This window comes from Fistularia commersonii, chromosome 16, assembly GCF_037954325.1.
Source record: "Fistularia commersonii isolate RoL2024-O1a breed Wild chromosome 16, RoL_Fcom_v1.0, whole genome shotgun sequence".
NCBI lineage: Eukaryota > Metazoa > Chordata > Actinopteri > Syngnathiformes > Fistulariidae > Fistularia > Fistularia commersonii.
This window is the reverse complement of record NC_141299.1, coordinates 4,116,769-4,128,849: the sequence shown is the minus strand read 5'-3', so window position 1 is coordinate 4,128,849 and position 12,081 is coordinate 4,116,769. Positions and strand designations below refer to the sequence as shown.

The 12,081-nt window shown below is 42.5% G+C and overlaps 1 protein-coding gene across 2 annotated transcripts; it reads left to right on the top strand.

The window, feature by feature from the left end:
- The first annotated feature begins 422 nt into the window (after window positions 1-422).
- rai2 (retinoic acid induced 2) lies at window positions 423-8,534 on the top strand. 2 transcript variants are annotated; one of them, XM_086161675.1, is made up of 2 exons: window positions 423-581; window positions 6,173-8,534. In XM_086161675.1, exon 2 carries the CDS (start codon window positions 6,217-6,219, stop codon window positions 7,828-7,830), a length of 1,614 nt encoding a protein of 537 aa, XP_086017801.1. In that variant the 5' UTR covers window positions 423-581; window positions 6,173-6,216; the 3' UTR covers window positions 7,831-8,534. The 2 variants fall into 2 exon arrangements, with proteins under 2 accessions (XP_086017801.1, XP_086017800.1); XM_086161674.1 differs by lacking the exon at window positions 423-581 and adding an exon at window positions 1,157-1,290 and having other exon boundaries at window positions 6,173-7,962.
- The last annotated feature ends 3,547 nt before the right edge of the window (window positions 8,535-12,081 follow it).

The window sequence follows — 12,081 nt, the reverse complement described above, 5'->3', positions numbered from 1 at the left end:
CTCACCCTCAAACCCCCTTTCATCACACTGCTACTGTCTGCATCGCTGCTTCAAATGAAGACAAACAGAAATCATTTACTGCTTTTCATAGTGTCTTCCGTGATATATGTTGTTCGCTCAGAATGTAGTTTTTAACTTTCTTCGGGCTAACAGTAGGGATTATAACTTGAATTGATAATTAGGCCGCCTCGACGCTCTGGTCACCAATTACCTTAATTGTGACTTTTCCAAAGCACTTGTTCTACCGTGTAGATGCAAGTTTACCCCCGATATTTTGAGCCATTATATAAACACTGTTGTTAAATATTGGTAAATAGAATTACACCTACTGTTGATACGGTGGAAATTTTTCCTGCGCGGGGTGGGGTGGTGGTGGTGGTAGTGGTGGTGGTGGGGGAGAGAGTCAGGGAGGACCCGGTGACGAGGCTGCGTGCGCAGCTCCAGTCTCCAGTCGCTACAACGGGACCGCAATGAGGAGATATTAAGGCTTATCTATTTATTTCAAAATTCACCTCTTTCCTCGGTGAATCTCCGAGTCTCCTCGGCGTCGGAAGCTGTAAACGCACCCCTCTGCGCGAAAGGTGAGTACATGTTGCCGTTTGACGCAAACGGGAATTGTATTGATGTAATACATTAAATGAAACGGCGTGAGTCAAGCTCGGCTCTTTTTTTTTTTTTCTTGCATATATTAATACAAGAAGGTGTAATTCGTCCTGAGCAACGTCGCATTTGAGTTATTTAGCGAATGTCACGGTTTCGTCCCCTTTTTTGCCCTGAATTTCAGAGTGTTTGCGCCGCTAGCTTAAGCGGTTAAACGCGCAACGTTTACCGTCCGTCAGGCTCGAGCTGTTTTTTTTTTTTTTTTGTCCAATCGCAGCCGCCCAATGCGGAACTTTGGCGCTAATGATTTGGCACGAGGACACTCGTGTCAGCCGTATAGCGCTGTTCTTATGGCAACGGGGGGGCTCGCGCGCGGCGCTGTTCCTGCCAGTGTGCGGATACGAGCGCAGACAAGGCGCAAAGCCTCCCCCGCTACCCACCACCCTGGCGTGTCATGGCGAGAACCGTCGGCCGGCTGGCTGGCTGGCTCTGAGGGGGATAAAACGGACGTGAAAAACCTGGGACCGGTCCGCCGAACCGTTTGTTTTTTGAGACAGTTCGATATGAAGCCGGGGAACAAAACCTCGGATGAACCGAACCAGCGGCGTCACACTCGCGGCCTGGAGTGACATGATGTATAGTATCCGCTTGTAATGCTCCATGGACTTGTCACAGCTAGCCTGCTGAGAGGTACGTCTCTTATATTTCATATAAATACACTAATGACTCAATAAATAAATCTTCGTATTGCATTGAATGTAAACACAGTTAGTACTCATCTGTTTATGCACGGATAGGTCGACTCTGCATTGTTGTGGGCCAATAATAGCCCACAATAACATTTAAACAGGCTGCATCTAGTGATGAGAATGAAAGATAAATCCCAACTTATCTTTCGCACTTTAAAAAGACTAAGAAGTCAGTCTCTTTCTCTGAGAGTGATGTGTTTATTCTATGGTCCCCAGAACGGTACTGGTCTGCAAAGACAATCTTTGTTGGTACAAATGACAGTCTTTTCATTAGACCTTCCCAACCTTAATTTGAAAAACTATAGTTTACGCCTTCACCTTACTGCTGCACTTAATATTGTAATTGCCTAATATGAAGTGGAATCGTTGTATTCAGATTAAATACTGTGAACTGACAAAAGTTTTCATTATTGGAACTCCCGCGCCTCTAACCAGTCCGCGGAAACATTTTCATGCGTAAAACTGGTCCCTGGTACAAAAATGGTTGGGCACCACTGTGAGAAAAGGAGAATAGCTCACAACTAAAACACATCGAAGCAGGCATAGTGTACACAAGCACTACCTCAAATTGGAGTGCATTACATTTTTGCTTCAGCCAAAAACAAATTAATCTATGCTACATCAAAGTGGTTTATTGAACACTTATGTCTATGACTGAACACAGTGCACGTAAGCATCGCGTCACCCTTTTCAAATACAACATCATTTGCCATTCTTTGGTTCAATTTCCTTAAGGTTCCTGTTGCAAAATGATGAAAGAAGATCAACGATCAGTATGAGCAATGACCGTTGGAATAATTTTATATGAAATGCCAATACTAGCCCAGCAGAATGCAGCATGGGTTCATTCCTAGTTATTTGACATCACATGTCACATGAACAACACCCATTGACTCCCACTTCCTGGGTCAAACTCACTGTAACACGACGAGGGCCTGTTGTGATTGAACACTTAAAGCATTTTAACATGTTATCAGCCATTGCGATGAGGCATGTTGTAAATCCAAAATCAAGCCGAGGGATGCAGACCGAACTGTCAAAAAGCAGACAGAGCTACTGAAACCGTTATTCGTTATTAGCAATAAATAGGCCATAAAAACAACACACTTCTCATCCTCTGAGTTAAATGTGTTCAAGAAAGAAACAAGTAGTTAAATGTTCTGGTTCTTGCATCATCCACAGAGCCAAAATTGTATCCAAAATCAAAATGTTTCCATGTACATATCAAACCCTTTGTCTTCAGTAGTATTAATCGTTCTAGTCTAATGACGAGTTAATCACAAATGTGCATCGTCAAGTGTGTCATTTGTCTCGTGTATATATAAAACATCTAGAAATAACTTTTGCGGATTACTTTTACAAACTATTGATGACCCAAAATGATTGAGCTTTAACGATCAGTAAATCCGAGGACAGATTGCACCGTTAATGGTATTTGATGAACGTGTGACCAGCTGGAGGGATTGCGGGCCACATAAAGGCAAATCCAGAGTGACGTGAGAGCAGTCTGCATGATGAGGTTCCGGGTGTCTCTCTAATGAGACGTAATTGCCTATTGGAGCGAAGGGGCGTCAAGGGCGATGACCTTTAGGTCGTCAGCCCTGCGCCTTTGTGTCTCTTAACTCCACATCCAATCCATAAGTTAGAAGGATCATAACAAACAATGCAGCGAATGAGAGAGATGCCACTTTAAAGTGCTGAGACTTCAGTGCAGCTTAATGCAGTTAAAGTTAAGGCGTTGTTGTTTTTCTCTCTGCTTGTATGCCATACATTCCTGCAATGAGGCAAGGAAAAAAAAAAGGAAATGTGGAAATCATTACAGTAACGGGGACAGGGGAGGGATTTTGTTTGGCTCTCTGTTAGGTCTCTTCTTGCCTATTTACTCAATTAACTGTTACTGGCTATTGAGCACAAACCTCTTACAGATGACGAGGGACTCACAAACACCAGTATATGTGTTGCTGCTTGTGTCAGTGCTGGAGATTCTGCATGTTCACACAGCAATGACAGTGTTTTGTTTGCATGTTTCTCATATGAGCTCATTTTTAATGGAAACAACATCAAACTGGAGCCATTCCTGCCAATTTGATCCATGAATCCTGTCGTTATGTGGACATTTAAAACTGTAGTAACATGCTGGGATAAGAGATGGTGAATGAATGAAACTTCAACTATTGTGTATAGTTCCGCAGTGTTTGGGTTTAAGGACATCCAACCTTGAACATTCACTCAGCTCACTTGTGGCACATAAATAGGAATCTGTAGAAATTTCTTCTCACGTTATGTGACATCTTGGTTTGACCTTCCCATCTGTGATAACAATGAGACAAAGCAAAGATACAGTGCCTGTAAATGGAAGGGAAAAAAAAGTTAAATACGGCTCACTTCAGACAGTTTGATATTTTACTCACATGATCCCAGCAAAGAGGAGGTGGAGCATTAAGCCCTGGAGGTGGGGGTTGCTGACAATATGTCACCCTGGTGGTGATTACTGCTGACCATCAGGTCACCTGATCTGAGGGCTCTTGCTTACTAAAGCCTAATGGAGGTAGAAAGTTCACAGTGTATTATCTAGGCTTCAGGAAAAATCTGGTTTATTTTGCTCATTTTGTGCTCAGATGGGTCAAACCATTACAGCCTGTGACAGGAAGGGAGTCATGGCCAAGAAAGACTTCTTTCATATTGGTCAGTGAGGTTTTACCCTGTCACAAATCTCATGACCATATTATCAAATGGGAAATGTCGTGCCTCAAACTTCCGGGAATGCAAGAAAGAGCACAGCATTAAATTAGGTTGTTCCTGCCCGAGACTAATCATAGACATTGAATTTATAGCTATATGCAGAATATCTGACTTGTTTTTGGGGCGCGGGGCTGACCTTGAAATATAGGTTACCGTGTAAAAAACTGACAATGCCTCCTGTCAGAGGGGATATTGACATTGTAATAGCTGCTAAAAATCACATCTGATGCACATAAAAGATACATGAAGAGTTGCTAGTATATTTAGGACTTGATTTTATTGACATGATTCTGAACCCTTTTGATACATTGAAAGACTCAAGAAAGCATCAGCGCATATCTGGGTCTATTCTTCCTAATAATTAGCTAAATGTATGCTTTTTAAAAACAATCTCTAAATGATCTGTGGCAATCACATCACATTTTTTGTGTATAAGATATCTTTTTAAAGTATCTTCAAGTGTTTGGGTAGGTTTACTTTTAATTAAGGCTAAAACTTGCAAGAAATTTTTTTCAAAAAATGTTTGATTTTCATCTGATGATAATCCACAAAGATCATTTTTACACCATAGTTTAAATAGGAGTTTTAAAAATCCCAGTAAGATATCAGTTTCACAGCATTCAAATTTCAGATGTTTGGCCCAGACAGAAAAGTTATTAGAACATCATATCTGGTGCGGTGGCTCAAGAAACTGTTTTTCCACTGGATGAAGCTTTCCTGTCACAGTCACATGTGTATTCCATACATATTTTACATCTCAATAGTTAACCATGTGGCGCTGCCTCATCCTTAAAGAGAAGAAAACATCTCCTTTTTAAAATGCTTTAAGTACCACTAGACTGTAATGGCAGATGCCTCCAGCTATAAATACACTCAAGCTTTCACCGTGTTTTGTATTCCCAAGGTACACACTTCCCAGTGCTTTCCCATGTGTGAAATGGTGACAAGGTTATCGTCTGGCTGGAGAATCCTCTGTGTAATCCATCAGAGCGCTGTTACAATGTCTCATCTATGCTACAGAACAATATAAAACCAGCCTGGGGGGATGGAGGGATCCTCCTTACTGCTCGGTTGGGCAACCTAACACCACATGAAGGCTGCTTAGAATGAAAAAAAAAAAAACTTGTCACACATCTGCCAGGAAATTGAAAATGGATGTGTGCATTTGACAAAGCTTGTCACTTAAAAGGCCCATCAACTTCATTTTCACTTATTTAAAGTCCCCCATCTCCCAACTTCAGTAAATTATCCTTTAGTGTTTCCATCAGTATGAATAATTGACTTCCATGACATTGGATGCATTGTGCCGTCAAGCACCTGACGGTTATTTTAACAAGTGGGGGATGAAGGGGTCTGACAGACAGTTCAATCAGGATATGCGTATCGTGGAGGTGTCATGTAATGAGAGACACAGCAAAAACACAACTAGCTAATAAGAGAAAGATCATTTGATGGATAATTTGATGGTTGTGACATCAATGTCGGGGCACATGCGTTTGATTAAAATGAAAACAACCAATGATGATATTGTGAAGCTATTCTTTGTTCAAAATCAAGTGTCACAGTGTATTACACATTTTCAATATAGATTTAGGTAGGTAGGTAGGTAGGTAGGTAGGTAGGTGGATCGATTTCATCCATTTCTCTTAATCAAATTATACCTATCGAGCCATAATTCGTACTCTAATGGCGGGGTTTACCCTGCAAGTATTGCCAGGTAACCGTTCACACTGACACCTACGCACTATTTAGGGTCCTTTACTAATCTATACTATTTTGGAGGCAGATGTTGCAACCCCTGAAGAGAGCAGCTGAAAGGAAAAGGAGACTAATCTACAGTATTTTACAGTAAATGGTCTCTGGCTGAAATCCAGTGAACCAGTAGACACCCCATGCAGGCTCATGGAGAACATGCAAACTGCACAAAGTTGGCCTGGAAAAACCAGGGCCTTTTTTTCTTTGAGCGCTAACCACGACTCCCATCTTGCCGCCTTGATTTGCTGTGCATTCTGTCATCATTTGTGCTGTTTTACCTAATAAAAATAGTTCAAATGTCACACACTGTGTTTGCTTGTTTTCAGGGTTGTCTTGAAGAATGATGGATGAGAACTAGAGGTGGCCCTTAATGAAGACAAACTCTTCGAGCGGAATTATGGAGGTTTCTGACAATGCAAATATGGCACCACCTCAAACTGATGTATGCTCCACTGAGGCTGGTGGAATTGAAATCACAGGTAAAGTTAGCGATGGAGTCAGTCCCACTGTGTCTACTGATCTGTGTGATGGAAGAGACACTGGACTGAACAAAGGGGCCCTATCAAACCTGGCCGAGACTCCTGCAGCGGCAGTTGTGAGTCCGTCATCGGAATCTCCAGGAGGCGTGGCGCTCAAAGTGGCCACCACTGTACTGCATCCTGTCTGCCTGGGTGACAATCCTCTAATGTTGCCCATTCACCTCCAGATGCCTGGAGCCGCTGGGCCTCAGCTAGGTCAAATGGGGACAGCCCCTTACCTGATAACAAGCCAAAGTCCAGTGTCACTTCCCCTGGTTTTGGACCAACAGGTCATTCAACATATGAACCCGTCTGTACTTCCTCAGAGCACAAACTGTCCCTCGTTGCCATTCCAAAACAACGCTCTATGCCAGAATCCCTTGACGTTCGGTTTGGACCAGAAGGCAGTAGGACAAGTGCAGGACGCGAACCTGCTGTCCCTCCTTCAGAACCCAGCATTTGCCGCCATCCTGCAGGATCTGTTCCCATCCCAGGGCGGCTCATCCGCCTGCCAGTCACCGGGTTCCACCTTCTTCTCCCTTCCTTCCCTCACACCCCCTTATACGTCTCCTTTGGCCCCACTGGTCCCCCCTGCCACTCTCCTAGTTCCATACCCCGTGGTCATCCCCCTGCCGGTGCCTCTGCCCATTCCACTCCCGATCCCCATCCCGGTTCCTCAGACTGAGGACTCAAAGGGGAACATGCCAAAACCTGTTTGCACTGTGAGTAAAAGCACTCAGACATACTCAAAAGACGCTACCTCTCCTTCTTCATCTTCAAACAGATGCGTGCCACAAAACGCATACTCGTCCTCACCCCCCCTCATCGAAGGACAGGCTCTGGATCTGTCCGTGCGATCATGTCCGATCAAACCCAAACAGGAATACCCCAGCCCGCAACAGGACAGCGTGCTGGACCTGTCAGTGCCTGGTGCGAGGAAAAAGTGTGTCCAGTCATCCAGCAGGTCGCCACAGCGAGACAGAGAACTGTCTGTCGAATGCACTCAGAGTTTAGATTCTAAGCTCCTGGGCAGTCTGGCCTCACTGGAGTTCAGCCGCCAGCATAAATGGATGGTTGACAGCAGTGCCGGAGGGTCGACTTCTCTGGGTCAGGACGGGACTCTCAGCAGGACAGGAAATCTAGAGATAGTCAGCACCTCCCAGACAGCCAAGGTCATTGTCTCGGTGAAGGACGCCATCCCTGCCATCCTCTGTGGAAAAATTAAAGGCCTTTCAGGAGTGTCAACCAAGAACTTTTCCATCAAACGGGACGGCAGCCAGGAGGCGTCTCTGCAGCAGCTATATGGAGTGCCGTCTGTGTCCCAGGGGGAGCAGAACGACCCCAATGACCCACTTAAAAAGGTCCCCAAAAACAGAGCTATCAAACTGAAGAAGGTCAGCTCACAGGAGATCCATTTCCTTCCCATTAAGAAGCAGAGACTAGCAGCTCTGCTCCCCAGGAAGTGAAAGTGCTCTGCGGATGGGGATTAATTGCTGGACCGCTGTCTAGTAATCCGTCTGGAGAGTGTAACATAAAACATATGTGGGGACACTCAGAAATCAAAATCATACACTGGTGTGTCAAATCAAAGTGCAGAGATTGGCTCCAAATGTTGCATAAAGTGAGGCTTGTGAATGTCTTGACAGTGTGACACAGTAGTAACAGACTTCAGAATCCATGTGACTTTTCTGAATGGCGGTGTTTCTTAGTACAAACACTATGAAACAGTGTTACACTCGGTCCGTTTCAGAAGAGATGTTTTGTGTACGGCAGCTCAATGGGCTCTTTCTGTGGCTTTGGAGATTGTTTTTATAAATCTGATATGCTGAAGACGATTTTTGACTTTATAATTACAGCAGAGACACATGGGTTCCATTTTTTCCAAGTTGATTCTTGGTTTGTTTCCACACGTAATTTTTACTCAACGGATATTTCCTGTAGTCTTAAACCCGGGCCCCATGTTCCATCTTTTGGGGTCTCAATGATTAATGGAGACAAAATGAGGGGAATCCAATTTTGAGCCAGAATGTTAAAACAGACAACCATCAAAACCCTCCGAGGTATCCACTAAAAATGCTTGTTTGTTGTTAGCGAGGGTCTCTGCAGAACATGTACTTTCTTGGTCTCCCTACTGTCTTATAGAGTGATTGGCATTTTCCTTATCCCTCCATTTTATGTATCCCAATACCAGGCCAACTTCACTTAAAGGAATGCATCGACTTCTTTTTGGAAAGTAACTGTTCAACCATGAGTCCTATTCCTAGATGATAAAATAGATGTCCGTCTCTTAGCGTTCAGTGGGGATCTGCATCTTTCCACTGCTTAGTTTAATGCAAGTACTTGAATGCGAGTCTATCAATTTTCAGCCTCCATCAAATCATCAACTGTACATTTCCAACAACTTCATATGTGCATGTCGTTACTCGCTTATCCACCAGTTTGGGCATGATAATGTGAAATTACCCGATATTGTCATTTAAGAAACCATTTAACCTGAACTACTTTCCAGACAAGCCACTTGCAGCAGTGCTGTAACGCAGCACCACAGTTTGTAGACAATTCGCCTCTGGAAAACTCGGCCCCAGTCAAGTATTTATTAACAGTGAACGGATCGATATAATGCCAAAGCTGTAATCGTCTGCCTACAAGATGGAAAAACAAACAACGGTTGGTCCGGGAACAGCTTTTCTCTCTTCTTTTTTGTTAACACTTTCCCTGGTGTGGGTTCACTTATGGATATCCTCCTGAATATTGAACTACCTTCCCAACGTGACACTCAAAGCTCTATAGTGTAGTAGTATCCAATTCCAATGCAATAGGTTGCAACAATAGCATGATCACCGAGGCGATCCCACCACCGATGCGTTATTCATTTCATGTTTTCATGTCTACACAGTTTTAGCCCAAGGCTATTTAACTGACACTTTGGTGACAGCCCTTTTTTTTTTTTTTTTTTGCTTCTCTGTCTGTTAACAGAAGCGCTTAAACTGCTGCTCTTCTATTTCTGAGTTAATAAATGCCATTCCAGAGCCAGGTGCCTCAAGCAGGTCTTAGTATGAAACTTTGGTTATTATAAACACAAAGCCAAAAGCCAATTTTTAAGGCAACAGAGGAATTAATTGACGGAAATCATGAATGATTGACCAAAGGTGGGTTTGGCCAGCCGCACCTTGTACATGAACGATCTCAAGAGCTTGAACTGAGATTACGGTTTTAACATTTGGCCTTGTGGAGATTTTTGAATCTTTCAGGTTGATAGTCTTTACTTTTTATTGGCATTCACGCCCATACCATCCTCACACTCTTAACAGAACCGGGTTGTGACATCACTCTGAATAACCAGACGATGCAGTGATTGACACTTGTCATGCTGATGGGCAGTTGCTTCTGCTGTTCAGACAAAAATCAGATCCGATCTGGACCATTTTTCCCCTGCTGTGAGACTGTAGCCTAGACCGTGTTTGTATAACAATCCGAGCCTATTAGCACTTTTACTTAGACAGGCATTCGCCACAGTACAGTCATTTCTAGTGTTTTTACTCAATATTGAACCAACTTCAATCATTTTCATCCCTATTCAGATTGGAAAAAATGAAATAAAAAGGCCTCAGGCTTTAAAAAATCATTTAAATGCACTTAAGACCTGATAGTTGAGGTTCCTCTGGACATGACCTCTGGACGTAACTGTTAGACTGTGTCCCATCCCTGGAAATTACTGTAGTCATCAGCAGCTCACTTTTTGATTGGTGGACGTGAAGCATGACAGGTTAATAATGATTTAGCAAGGCCAGAGATGCAATTTCATCGAAATGATTGTTGGCAACGGCGGTAGGCCTGCAACAAAATACTCATATTTATTTTATCAACAATGAAAAATGAGACGGTCTTAATTGTCTTCATATTGAAACAGGGCTTTCTACTGTATCCGTTTGTCCAAATACCAGGAAAGGAAAGAGCTGTTTTAATTCAAGCTCCGCTTCAACATTCAAAACGAGAGGAAACAGCCAACAGCAAGAGCGAGACACCTTGCTGTTTCCATTAAAATACCAGTTAATCTAGTGGAAAGTGAGGATGTGCAATTCCACAGATAAATCAATGTACTAGGGGTGGGGAGTGTTTAGGGCTGGGGGGAGAGGCTGGCAGCCCGTTAAAAGAAGAAACGCTTTCTTCGGTGAGAGAAAATACTGTGGGTATATTTGTTTTGTGTGTTATTATACTGTTATTAGAATCAGTATTAGTAGTGTTTGTTCTCCACCCCTCACTCCTCTAGTGCCATGTGTGTGTGGACCCACAGGCTGCAGTTCAGGCATGCAACATATAAACAAACAAGTTTCATTTTTAATTGCTACTTTATTCTCATCTACTTATCATGTAAAAGTCTCATTAAACCCAAACTCTCTGTCGCAAACACTAGCCAGTGTTTATAGCTGTTAAGGTTTCATCCAGAACCTGACTGATTTTACGGCTGATACAGATATGTGCAAGAAAAATTACAGTATTGATTAACTGCATGGAGCTTTGATTTATTAAGAATATAAGTACTCTCAGCAGAGAATTCCTTAAGGGTAAAAAAGGTTTGAGTGTACATTATTCAAAAGATCCCTTTCACTGTGTCACTGAGTATAAATAACTGATTCCAATGACACTAGAGCTCCGTTCAAATGTTGCTTTATGAGAGCCAATTTCAACACAACAGTTCTCCAAAGTTTGTAACAACCAGCTGTAGATGTCAGTTTATCAGAAATATCTGAAAAAGATATTGACCAATGAAATAGCTCCACTGCTTTTGCTAAAGTTATTCTGCTATACAGTTTTTCTGTCGTTACACTTAATTTTGAAGTATTTATTCCAAACAATTACTACTTAGATTGAGTATTTAGGTATAAAACTCTGGTACAACAAGTTGCATTGTGATGACCAAAATTTGCAGCGTCCCTGAAACTGCAGTGTGCAGATGGGCAGACACACACTCTCTCCCCTCACCAGTTTGTCTCCCAAGTGGTTTTGGTGTTTTGGTTTTGTTTCTTTTCTTGTGAAGCCTTTTTGCACCCATGATCACAGTGAGTATGTGGGAGTATCGTATGTGTGTGTGTGTGGGTGTGTGTGTGTGTGTGTGTGTGTGTGTGTGTATTTATCTTCTGGAGTGCACTTTGTCATAGTTTAGTTGAAAACAGGGTCTCCTACCTACCTACATGTTGCCCTTGTGTGATTACTGCCGTTATGAAATGCTTGATTTACAGGCCAAGAACTAACAGCCAGATGCAGACTGGACGTGCAGAGGAGGAAAGCTGCTTTATTTATATTGGTGTTTGTCTGCAGTCCATCAACAGAGAGCTCTTCTCTTTGTTCCCACGGTGAAGTTGTCTGAACTAAACAAATTGGCTAATTTATTCTTTGTACAAGTGGTATTTATACAGTTTGTATATATAATTAATGACGTGGCTTGATATTAAGAACATGCTTCCTTTGTAACTGTCGGTCATATAAAGCATTTTTTGCTTCTGAAATCTGTTGTTTAAATAAAGATATCATTGAAGAAACTGCTGTTTGTTTAGCTGTACAGTTAATGAGCTTTTTTTATGGAAGTGAACTAAAATCCCACCATTAACAGTTGTCTCTCTTGCATTTTTTCTTTGACAATAGTCTCTTTCATCCTGATAAAACCTATATACAATCAAAGAGAAGTTTTCCTTTTGTTTCCCCAAGTATTTTCACCA

Coding starts and splice junctions, on each gene's coding strand:
- rai2 (XM_086161675.1), top strand. CDS start 6,217: ATGAAGACAAACTCTTCGAGCGGAATTATGGAGGTTTCTGACAATGCA.